The sequence below is a fragment of the Podarcis liolepis genome (genome assembly GCF_965112155.1).
Source record: "Podarcis liolepis genome assembly, chromosome: 9".
Classification (NCBI taxonomy): Eukaryota; Metazoa; Chordata; class Lepidosauria; order Squamata; family Lacertidae; genus Podarcis; species Podarcis liolepis.
The window spans coordinates 39620110-39633329 of NC_139564.1; the positions used below are offsets into that span (position 1 = coordinate 39620110).

General features: G+C 39.4%; 1 protein-coding gene across 4 annotated transcripts in view; it reads right to left on the reverse strand.

The window, feature by feature from the left end:
* Positions 1 to 13220, reverse strand: part of FBXW7 (F-box and WD repeat domain containing 7) — a 130494-nt gene that overhangs the window by 32561 nt on the left and 84713 nt on the right. For 3 of the 4 annotated variants that reach the window (XM_083520010.1, XM_083520009.1, XM_083520012.1), the window contains one exon: positions 495 to 577. In XM_083520010.1, coding sequence (XP_083376136.1) covers positions 495 to 577 — 83 coding nt within the window. Of the gene's footprint in view, positions 1 to 494; positions 578 to 3020; positions 3558 to 13220 lie in introns of those variants that run through there. The other variant, XM_083520011.1, reaches the window with a different exon arrangement.

A 13220-nucleotide genomic window follows, 5' to 3' on the forward strand; every position in this document is an offset into this window, starting at 1 on the left:
GAAATTCCTAACCAAAGAAAATTAAAGAGTTGTTAAATTGACGTGCCTGCCTATGATAAATGTACATCTCTTTAATTTATAAATGGAACTCCATGTTGTGGAGAGGTTATTATTCAATGTGACTCAGGAATTATCATGTTGTTGTATGCAAGAATGTTGTGATTAACACCAATGATTTTGTTGTCTCTATAGTCCAACTTGATGCATATCCCAATCTGCAAGTTTCCCTTCACTGGGTAGATGTGAGGGAAGAAAAATATCAGAGTCCTTTGAAGCCACGTAAAAGGATTCATCCTAAATTTGTAAATAAAAGGGTTTGTTTACCTCTTTATAAATTTATAATTTCAGCAATTTCAAGCAAGTGAGGTACTTATGAATGTAGATAATTCACTCAGATTTGTTTTGTGGTATGACCATGCAAGAGGAGGCTGGGCAGGAAGTACAGGCTGCAGTAGTGTATCTTAAACAGATGACCTGTCATTGCATTAAATTACCTTGTGTATTCTGAGACTTTGCAGGGTTTCTTTCCCAGTGAGAAAGAACGGACCTCGGAGCCATGGTCCAACTTTCTCTTCATCTACAAAATGGGACAAGGAACAAAAAAATGGTGTTAGTTTGGCAGCATAGCGAGGCCCTTAATGAAGAGGGTGGTAATCTTTTTGCCTGTACCTATCAATATTTTCTTAATATCAGCCTGTTCAACCTGCATTTTAAACTAACAAAACATAAATTATTCCAATGACCCAGCTTTTCTACAACCCTTTGCACCATAATCACTTGGCAGCTAGAAGATACCCTGCTGCATTATGATTTGCATTGTGATTTGTTTCCACACATTTATTCATCTCAATTAGTTATTAAATGACTCAGTTCATTACTCTGCACATTCTTTGGAATGATAGGTATAAATGCTAAAATAACATCAAACTGAATGAAATATTCTCTGATACAACACTTAAAAACACAGATCAGAAACATTTTACGAATGTGAAAAAGCACATAAAACTACCTCCCTTTGGGCAGTTCCTTACATTTTTACCACTAGTGTCATTAGGATGGCCTTAGGACAAGTAGCTTTGTGCAATATGGCAAGATAACCGTGTGTGTGTGTGTGTGTGTGTGTGTGTGCAGTGTTGCATTGTCAACCCACAGAGAAGTTTATCAAAGTTACCAACACTTATATATCAAGTAATCTTTTAACTACAAACATTTAGACTGGAAACTGAAAGAAGCAAACAAAAACATATGAAAAGTGGAATAGTTCCAAAAGCAAACTTTTTAGGTTTGACAAGGTGCAGCAGTGGCAATTTGACACCTATGCTGGCTGAACAGTATGGAATATACATGTGCTTTTGCCCAGATTTATATCTGGTTGTTTTTCTTAATATGGTAGCTATTTAAAATGACTGGCTTCATACCAGTTGTTGGCAGCTAAAATCAAATATACACTATCATGCAAATGCAGATTTTCCCATTCCCATTTTTTTAAAAAATGGACATTCACTATGTATTGTGGCTGTCTGCTGACACCGAAGATACATTAGAATCATTCAAGATACTAAAGTGCATTCTCACTAAGGAAATAAGCATTCTCTTAGGCTTATGAATTGTGTTTTATTTTTAAACAAGGTTTCCATTTAAATTGTGATGCTTATCTTTTTCACTTGAGCAATAATGGAAACACTCCTCTTGTGCTCAGCCTTATTTGTGAGCCTGTGCCTCACATGGGACAATACACAGCATGCACCACACAGAACCAAAAAGCCTTCTCCACCAGCAACCTTTATTCAGAGCAAAGCTGGGGATAATGGAGACCATATTTTCATCCATGTACAGGAGCATGTCTGAAGACCCTTGGAAAACACTTCCCATATTTAGAAAAAGACATTGATTTATTGCAGAGCACCCTTTTGCTATAACCAAATTGCAGCTCCAGAAATGGGGGTTCATATACTAGATGCTTTTAACCTCCATTAAAAATTAAACTGATTCTCCCCTAGGGGGTATCATGATATTCTAGCAGTAGTATTTCTTGTTTCTGACTATGAAATGATTTATTTTACTTCAGCAAACAAATGTTAGGAATACGAATTAACTCCTACTCTGAACACAACTTCATTTTCTCAAAAGCATGGGATATATTCTAAACAACAGGCAGTTGTCCAAGGATGCAACGAAACTCCTGTTTTCTTAATATTTGTAGGAAACTTTTTCCATCCCTTTTAAGCTCCAACTGTTTTAGGTACTGGGAAACCTGCAAATGCTTAGCACTTAGCACTCTATGAAATACTCTTAATAAAATTACCACTTTGTTAGGCTAAAAAGAAGTTTATGCCCATTAGAGGTATCTAGTGTAAACAATTGCATTTTGTAGGAGGTTCTGTAAAATTCAAAAACTTGCTCCACAAGTACCTGAGGAAACACACAATCTTGTAGAAAATTATGGTTGGTTTTTTTTTTTTTTAATAACAGATCCTGCAGACTGTATTCTGCATTGCTCTTGGGAATACACTGTATCTCTGAAACATTTCACAGCATGCTCAAAATGTCTCTTTGATATAAGCAATTACATGTTAACATCAGTACTATTTGCATCCAAAGCTGCAAAATGAACATGAAATACTGAGTGAAAGTAGAAAAGGGTCTTTTTTTTTTAAAGGGAGGGGAAAAAACAGGCTAAAGTGCTGAGCTGAAGAGCCAGTTCGGTTGAAGGTAGTCTGATCTTTCTTTGGTTTCCCATGCAGACTCCTAAAATAAAAGGATTTCGCATCTCATTGAGCCCTTTCATTATTTGCCTTTATTCAGCGTATAGCATGTTAAGCATCCAGGCACCACCAAAGGAGGGGGGGAATACAGAGAGATACCGCAGCCATCTCTGATGATACAGATTTTTCTTTCCTCGACACATACACACACACACACAGGCACATACACACACGGGCACACGGGCACACACACACACACACATATCTATATAGATACATATGGGAAGGGGGACACACACCATACCAGTTACTTACTTTGTAAAAAATCATTTTTAAAGTGCCGTAGAACCCCATGTTTTCGGTATTTTTCCCCTTCAGCGGTTCCGTGCCCCCGTGTGTCCGGCTGCTGGGTAGCCTCTGACAATATAAACCTTTTTCAGGTAGATATGTCACAGACTCTAATGTGGACATGCTCGGGCACGTCGGAGAAGGAAGATCAGGCAGCAGAAGCAGCAGCAGCAGCAAGCAAACTCCACCGTGAATGCGAGGAACGAAGCTCAATATCAAAAACCTCCTCCCGGCACACATACATACGTACAGCTTGTCTGAGAAGAACTTAAGGGAATAATGAGTGAGGGGGGAAGATTATTGGAGGAGACTTTGCCCTGTCAAAGCCTTGACTGAACAGATTCCTCCCCGAGCAGCACAGAGATCAGATTACATCTTCCCTCACGCTGCGAATGGTGCAGTCCAAGCTTCAGCAATGCAGGCTGCACATCAATTATATGGTGCTCAGCTCCAAGGAGCCTGTGAGCACACAGCATGGGAAGGACTTCGGCAGGAAATTAAACCGTCCCCACGCCATCCTCACATTGGCCACTGGGCTCGAAGGAAAGGCTGAATATCTTTAACTATCTTCTCAAACCTGGCTAATTTATCTCCCCCCATTTTAAACAAACAGGAGAGCACTGGATAATTCACGATTACGAGCTGAAGCAAACAAGGCGATTTCCACTAATTACAGCTATACGGTGGCCCTCCGGCAAGCTGACTGGACCTTTATGCCATTGCATCTAATGGGTTCAAACACTGCTGCATAAAAATGCAGTTAATTTCAAATTAATTTGAGATAAGCATTTCCTTTGGCAAGCAGCCTACATTTTTCATTTGGGGGAGGGGAAATAGTAATGAATTTCATTGTTACGCTTAGCGTTCAATCCAATCATAATAAAATATGCAACTAGTTTGATTTAAATATTAATTCCTTCCTATTGTGGATTATTATTTTTTAAGTTGTGCTTACAAAATAACAGAACTGACGAGAAAACTCATGAGATCATCTTGTCCACCCCAAATGGGGGAAAGATCAGCACTACTGTTCTCTTACTACTCTTCAGTTACAACAAAAATCTGAAATAATTATTCAATGACACTCCCCTCCCAAACACAGTTGACGCTACTGGAGTATCACCCTCCAAAGTGTTTTTGTTTTAAATACTTAAATCTGTATTTCTGCTATTTAACTATACTATCTGTGGCCCTATTTTCAAACATGTTTGAAAGCTACTGTCATGACAGACCTTGAACATGCCTATTTCACAGAGCAGATTAATATGACCACTTGCACCATTAGGTGATCCCCCCTCCCCATAATCACTTCCTAGGGAGATCCCTACAGCCTTGCAAAAGGGTCCACATGCAATCAGCTATCACATTGCTGAATGTACAAGAACCAAGTTTTAGCTGAACCCTTTCACAAGATCCAGATCCAGCTGAATCCCTCTATAGATTGTTGCAGGGGGCAGATTTGCATCACAGGGGGAGCAAAGCTACACCATGTTACAGTTCATATTCCAAATATATGAACGTAAAACATCAGATGAAGCCTGTTCAGTCAAGTGGAGCTATCACGTGTCTTGAACATGATACTTCTGCTACCCTTAATACACTGCAGTACGACATTTGCGTGGAAGTATGCTCGTATTTTCTCCAGATGGCATTTCTGCCATGAACACAATGTTCCTTTCCCCCTTCTATTATAATATTAAACATTTTTTTAAAGCTTCCACTTTTTAAAATGTTCCTACTTTTTCCCCACAATCTGATGTGTCCCTGACTGAAGTCTGGTTTGGGTATTTATTTTTGGCCTCAAAACTGGCTCCTGATTTTTAGTTTAAAAATAAAATAAAATAGTGTCATGATATAGGTATGGTGCAGACATATGTAAATTGCATTTTCTCCACAAAAAGCAGAATACTTTCTGAATGTTTATGTTGTATGTTTACGTTTATGACAAACCTTGTAATTTATATACGGGCATGCTATCTTAAAAAAGTATTTCTGGACCAGAAGGCACATTTTGAATTTTAAGGAAGAATGATGGGCACCAGTCACAAAATGGTTGCCATGGCATAACACAGCATGCCTGCTGTGGGGGCATGGTGAAATTAGAGACAGTTCAGTCATTGATGCTTCCCACCCACCCAAGACAGCCAAAGGCTTACCATGGGAAGTCAGCTACGTCCTGAGTTCTCTCCCGCCTCCCACCAACATCACAAACATTGTCTAATAACAATGGAGCATTTCCCAACACCAGCAAAAATATACACAGTGATCACACCACTCTTTCTCCTGCGCATGCACAGCACACATACAGGCCACATACACATGTGCATCTCTCTCAACTCACTCATGCACACACATTCCTCATATACATCTCTCCCTCTTTCACACAGACCACAGATACACACAGACCACATACACATCTCCACCCCTACTACTCCCGCTCACAGACCATACATGCATGTGCTCCTCCTCCTTCCCTCTCTCTTACACATGCCCACAAATCACATGCACCTATCTACTAAGTGTGTCTGGGTGTCTGCAGGAATTTTCCCTCTAACTTCCTCACAAGAAATGAGAAGAATGGTGTCTGCATGTTTTGCCTCAAGTTCTAAAATATGTCAGGTTCCAAAAATGCTAAAAGCTTACGAAAAGAAAAGAAAAGAAAAAAGAAAAGAAAAGAGAAAAGAAAAGAAAAGAAAGCTGGGTATTATGGTTCTTTTTAGGCCTACTACTGGTTAACAAGTTAGGACTGTTGGCTATTTTCCTGGTTTGTGAACTAATATGAAGCTACTGTTCCCCAATTTGGACATAACAGGAAACTTAGGACCACCCAGGATCTTTGTGTCAAAGCTGGCACACAGTGGATGAGTGCTCAGCCCCCCTATGCTCGTTCCTGGCTTCATAAACCAGAGTTTACAAAGCCTGGAATGAGAGTCCAAACCAGATATTACATCTTATCTGAATACGCTATTAAAGAGTTCCTGTGCCCAATTTTCTTCTGTGACAAATTCTCAAAAAACAGTCATTATTCAGAGAAAGGTTAAGGAAATATCTGGTACTCAAAGAATATTAGTAAAGTTAAGCTTCTACTACAGTGGGTATAAAAGCATAAATCCCAGGGTATGATCTGAGGGTACATGAGAGACACCAATTGGCTGTAGCTAAAGCATGTCTGGGACAAGTCAGTGCCTGGATGGATGACCATATGGAAACCACATGTACACAATCTTGGTTCCATTATGGAAGAAAGGCAGGATATAAAATAAATAAATACAGTAAGTAAAAGCGGAAGACATTATCCCCATTTTACAGAGGGAACTGATGTGTTTGCATTACATGACTGTCAAAATGCCTGTCTTGTCACAAACGAAAAAAAGTAAATCAAGCATGAACAGGAATCCGGTGTTTGTGTATAAGAGAACCAAAATACGGAGAAGATTCTGTGTATGTAAGAGAAGACAGTAAGCTCCCCCAAGCTGCAGTCTAAGTAACTGCAGATTATTTATGCCTATACAATTATTTCCCTACTGGCCTTACAAAAACAACTTATTAAACTTTTAGCAGGCAAGTTTGTTAGCAAGTTATAAATTAAAAACCAAAATTACTAGGTTTAATGCTTTAAGTTTTCTTAGTCAAGTTAAGTAACATCTGAATTCCTGAAATCTGTACTGTTCATCATTAGCAAAACAGGCTATTTTAAAGGGGATTATAAGATCCAAGGGCCAATACCACAACTAGACAGACATCTGTTCTAATCTTGAGCCTATATACTGTACGCAATTTCTTCATCACCACTCTTGATGAATTGGAGACTCTATAGAACATACATGCAGCCCTGTGAATTTGTTATAGCTTCTCATTTCTTGAAGTCTTTTTTTTTGGGGGGGGGGTGGCAGAAAGGACCCAGTTGTGGTTAATGGATATGCCTGCTGTCAATATTCAGATGCTAAATATCAGTTCTCAAAATGAACCGTGAAAAGTGTATAAAACTGTTAACTCATATACTACTGTGGTTTTTTAAAAAAAGGAAGGCTGGAGAATAGCAGAAATCTTACTTCTGGTTTCCCTGAGATCTTCCATTAATATCTGAAACATCAAGAGCAGCATTCTGCTACAGAATAAGGTTCTTGCATACCAATCCTAAAATTAATAGCAGCAAAACTCTAAGCAAATATGATGCAATGACACAGGTTGTGATGCTGAACTGCTGCAGTAGCTGTGGGCCCTTTACTATTCACTTCTTCGCTAATAAAATTTTCTACAGCTCAGTATCGTATATTTTTCTCTGGTCCTTCATTACACAATATCTATTCATCTTCTAACCACATAACAGCTACAATTCCACAATGGTATTTCCACTTCTCTATTAAGTTTCATTCCTTACACATTTCACAGCAGAGAGCATGCGAGAACTGAGCTTCTGACCAGCTCTGTTTCTTCTTATCCTTTTTTTCTTATAACCCATCTTGTATGAAGGGGAAAAGGTAACACATTCACAGCTTAACTTACATTATTTAATGTCTATGGGAAAAGGAGAATCAGATATAGAAAATAATTTTTCACCTAAACTACCAGGGTCAAGCTCAGCCACGGACACTACTGCATTACTATAAAATAATGAATATATAAAAGAATTAGGATGTGTAACACTTACTTCAACTATCCTTATATGTTTAGGATAGTTGAAGTAAGTGTTACACATCCTAATTCTTTTATATATTCATTATTTTATAGTAATGCAACTAGGTGAAAAATTATTTTCTATATCTGATTGACTATCACCTAATAGAGTTGACTATCACCTAATATAAAAATGAAAATCGTGAAATTTAAGGTATTTAGTATTCTTCCTGGCCAAGTAAAATGTTTTAACTGATCATGCAACTAGGATTTGCAACTCTTACTTACTCAGGGTGCCTAAGTCCATTTATTTCAAGAGATTTACTCTGAGAAAAACTTTGTAGAATACCCAAGGGCTTACAACCTTGTAAAGATCAGAAAAGATTCTAGAAAAAAACTCCAAGTATTCTTGTACCAAAACACAATAGCAGATTATTATGGCAAAAACTTTTTGTAGATTCCTGTTCCCCAGATGCAGCAAGTGTTAAACTGCATTGATAGTTATTACTTTTATATATCAGAGAGAGTTCAAGGAAGTCTACAAACACCTTGCCATTTTATCTCCATTTTATCTTCAGAACAAGTCTGTGGGGTAGGTTAGGCTGTAAGAGAGAGGCTGGGCCAAGCTTATCAGTGAGCTTCAGAGCTGAGATAGGACTTGAACCTGGTCTCCCCAATCCTAGTCTAACCACTGCATCACACAAGTGCAGCCCTCTTCAGGACTCCTGAAACCTATGTGTGAAATGCTGCAAGCACAACCACTTCCCTCTTGGGTGGATCATGCACTTCTCCCCACGATCCAGACCCCCATGCAACCAGAGGCCCAACTGTGGGAAGGACTGGGAACAGATTTATCCTAACATGGTTACAATCCCCTTACAGACTTTTCTGCTCAACACAGGAAGGTCAGGGTGAAGGACAAGGAGCAGCCCTACACTCCCTTTAGTTTCCTCCTAAAGTGTTCAGTAAAACAAGTGTGTGTGATGGGGGGTGGAGAGAGAGAGAGAGAGAGAGAGAGAGAGAGAGAGAGAGAGAGAGAATGAATGCCTGAATATATGCAAACACTAGGAGCCAAATAACTAGAAATACAAGGGGTTAGTGGTGACAATTCTATGTAAAACTTAAAATGTCTACAAGGTAAGCATTGTGGTCATTCACAGCAGCAAGGATTGCAGCTAGCACAATAATCCAACATAGTTTCAGTGGGTCGAGCAGGACCATGGGTTCAAGCTCCACCTGAGCAAGGCAAAAGATTCCTGCATTGCAGAGGGTTGGGCTATATGCCCTTCGTGGTCCCTTCGTTGTCCAGGGCTTTGTAAAGTAATGTAAAATTTTTCACCAGTGCCAAGAAAATAGTATCGTGCACTACTAATAAGCACAATTATCACTGATGCTTTAGCGTAAGCAGCAGTAATTCCTACAGGCGTAGAATATTCAGTACCATAGGGTAGGAGAAAATGACTACATCTTTACACAAACAAAGAAGACTAAAGTGCTACTCCCTTTCTGCTGATGGTACTTTGATTATGCAAGTGGGATCAGACGACCCGATGACAACTGGGAATACCACTTGGTCAAAACACACAGCAGTGAAGCTCAAGAGAGCACTTTGCATTTCAGACTCCCTTAATATTACACTGTGGGTTGCTAGTGGAAGGAGAAAAAGTCACAAATACTCAATTTCTAAGCTTTGCCCTGAAAATCCATAGCGGTCTGAACCAATTACAAATATCCCATGCTTTAGGAAAACAGGCCAATTCCCCTATTTACACAAACTGACTATTTGTACTTGAATGCAGATGACTCCCTTTTAACTTAAAAAAAACAACAGAAAATATTTTCTTCCCCTGAAAGAAATTGTATAAATTTGTTCCATACCGAAACATGTAGTCTAGTTTACCTGTTTCCCTGCCCGCCCGCCCCATTTAATGATGAGCCCACTACAGTAATTTCCCCGCTTAAGGGGAAAAGAACAAGTCCGTTCTAGAAGGGAACATGCTTGCACACTGGAGTGGTACAACAGGGAACTGCTCAGTTTCTCAATAATTCATTGAAAAGGTTACCAGATGTGCATGGCTGCACCAAGGGAGGGAGCGACTGCGTCACTCATCACGAGAACTAGAATTGTCACAGACACTATCTGATAAGGGATGCATATTCCATGCAGTATTCATTATAGTAACGGATGTGGTAGTACAGAGTAGGACTGTATTTCCCAAGCAACATCACTGCTGTTTGCAGGAAAACGCTCCTGTCGAGTCATCAGAGTAGCAGGCACTCAGAGTTATGCTAGGTCCACACCATTAAAAAGGTTTATGGGCCAACACCATCACTTTTAATTGGGGCTGGAAGCTATTGGTAAGCAGCCTGCAGATATTTGAGTGAACAAGCTCCTACTTCCCCCATTTTCATCAGGTGTTGTGGAGACATGCTTTATTTATTTATTTTTATTTCCACAGCGGCCCCATGGTAGACTACATTGCTGAAATTAACCGGGGAAGTTACCTCAGAATAAATGGAGAGACCTGCACTCTGGTAAACAAAACAGTTGATGGATAAAGTAGAATGAAGCTGGCAGAAAAGCACTTCTGGTGAAAGCTGCTGCACAAGATTATAAACAGTGGATCCAGGATTATTCCCAACTGCAAATTCCCAAATCTGCTAGGGTTGTGGAAGCGCTATAAACGAACAGTCATTCAACTTTATAACAACTTTTTTTCCATTCTGTCTTGATTCACACTTGATCTCATTCTGAAGCACCTACACTGCTTTGAGCTCCTGGAGAAATTGCAGGACAACAATTCGCAAGTCAGTAGGGAGGCAAGCAATTTCGGGAACTTATATTCAGGTGGTATGAATAAATCAAAAAAGCTCATCCCATATGGTTGAGAGGCCAGACGCCGGGTTTATAGTTGCAGATGTAGAAAAGGCTTTTCAGCATATGTCACATATAATGTCTAAATTGGGGGGGGGGCTCCATGTTTTAAAACTCTAGTAATGAGTTTCCTTAACTTTGATGAATGCTTTGCTAACTCCAATGAGAGATCACAAAGAATGCCTGGAGGAAGACTGCTGAGATTATGTGAAGGCGCCAAATTGTGAGCATATCTTTCTAAATAAGGTCAAGCTTCCTACCACCCTGGCCCCGCAACACACACATTGTTGAGGAAAGTAGTATTATAGTATTATAGCACTCAAAGCCTACTGCAGTGATGGAGAGCTTCACAGATTCAACTTCCACCAACTGAAGAGTACTAAATGTGTTTGTAGGAGCCGTGCTCCAAAGTGCGTTTGGAAGTGTATGCTTCCAAACTAACTAGAGTTTTCCATTATGTCCAAACTGTGGAGAGCTCTAAGAATCACGATTCAATCCTTTCCTCTTTGAATTAACCACTGGACCTCTCCAGTGTTAGGTTATAATGGGAAACTATGATTACTTTAAAAGAGGAAGCAGGGATGGAGAGGGGAAGGAGACAAGTCTGAGGCTCATTCTTACAACACTAAACCACAGCTTTTGTGCTCTATCTACAACAGTCCACGTGGGGAGGTAATCTAACTATCGTATTTGTGAAGCATTTACTCTGGTGTTCAAAACACCTTGGGAATAAAGTAAAATTTGTAACTCACCTCCCTCCCCTGCAATTGTAACTTATAAAACTCGACATAATGAATCAATAACTGAAAAAAGACACGGAAGGGTACACCATACATTTCTGGGAAAGACAATTTTCTCTAAATATATTTCTTCCCACAATTGCTTTTAAATGGGAACTGGATCATCTTTCTACACAGTTGCACCACAAAATCTGCATCTGTGTGCTGAAAATACAAACCAATAATGAAATGCAAGACTAAGCACCAAGTATATGATAATGTCTTATTACTACACAGTGTACAAATTAAAGTTCTTGGTTACGTGGGCATTTTAATATATGCTATTATAATGCCTTGGAAGTATTCCATAAAATATGGTGCCCAGCTCTTCTCAACCATATATTGCAGTTGTGAACATCTACCAGCAACGTACAGTGGTACCTCGGGTTAAGTACTTAATTCGTTCCGGAAGTCCGTTCTTAACCTGAAACTGTTCTTAACCTGAAGTACCACTTTAGCTAATGGGGCCTCCCACTGCTGCTGCGCCGCCAGAGCACGATTTCTGTTCTCATCCTGAAGCAAAGTTCTTAACCCAAGGTACTATTTCTGGGTTAGCGGATTCTGTAACCTGAAGCGTATGTAACCTGAAGCGTATGTAACCTGAAGCGTATGTAACCCAAGGTACCACTGTACCTAGCTGAGATATGTCTAATTATAGTATTTCCTTTTGTACTCAGAAAATACATGCAGACAAGAATGGAGACAATTCTCTTCACTGTCATACACCCATCGTCTGTCTTGAATTATTGCCATGACAACTTTCTTCTGTCTGCAAAAATTAAGACGCAACCTACCCTGAAGTTTTGTATCTTGTCCAACCAATTGGAGACATCACCAAATCTGTACACATCAGAAAGGAATTTCTAGAATGCTGGAGGTCACATTAAGTTCTTTCAAGTTTCCCTAACCCATTGTCATTCAGTGTGTCTGCTATATAATTTTGTACGGACAGAGGCTACAATTGGAGTTATCAAGCAAGCAAATTTGTTCAAACCAAATGAAAGGCATTTCTATAGCATGAGTCCCTAAGGTTCAAAGCCAATTTTCTTTTCTTTTTTACCATGTGGACAGGATTGCCTATTATTAGGGATATTTCAGTCCACCATGCGTGTACAAATTAATGACATTCTCCTTTGCATTTGACAGAAACTGAGATTTAAAACTAGTCTACTGCTTTCTTCTTACAATAAGTTAATGAAATGGAAGGATAACAACAAGATTAACAAAGGGTAATGACTTGGAATGACTGAAGAAAAGTATCTGCCCCGTCACTTTTCTGCTTCTGTAATAAAGACACTTCGGTAACAATGTATTCTTTTCTCTAAATGAAAGCAAACATCAACTAAATAAAGGTTAGCTTCCCATAAACAAGAACACTACATATTATTTAACCAACTTATCAATACCTTTGTTTAGTTGTCTGATGAAAGCTACAGAACTCATGTCTTATTGATTGTGGGACAAAAAGTAATTCAAATTATTTGAAAACCCATGTTCTTTTTTTCCTCAGTGACACAATACAGCAAATTACAGATCACAACATATTTTGGTTGCTTCCTGGTTTACAGTTCTATTTTTGCACAACCAGAAATATGTGGCCCAACAAATCTACAAAGCCTTTGTATGAGCTAAATTTTACTTATGCACATATTTTTGGACTGAATGGCCCAGTGCATAATGACACTACAGAGAAATATTCACTGCTTCAGAAGCCTGGGAGTCTCTTTAGTGGTTTAACATGATACAAACAGTTCCTCTGATGGCATAAATAAGATTTTGCTTTCTGGTGCTCAAATCCCCACTCAGCCATGAAGATTGCTGGGTGATCATGGGAAAGCCACCGTCTTCAGCCTCGCCTCCCTTGCAGGGCTGTTGTGAGAATAAATGGAGAGGGGA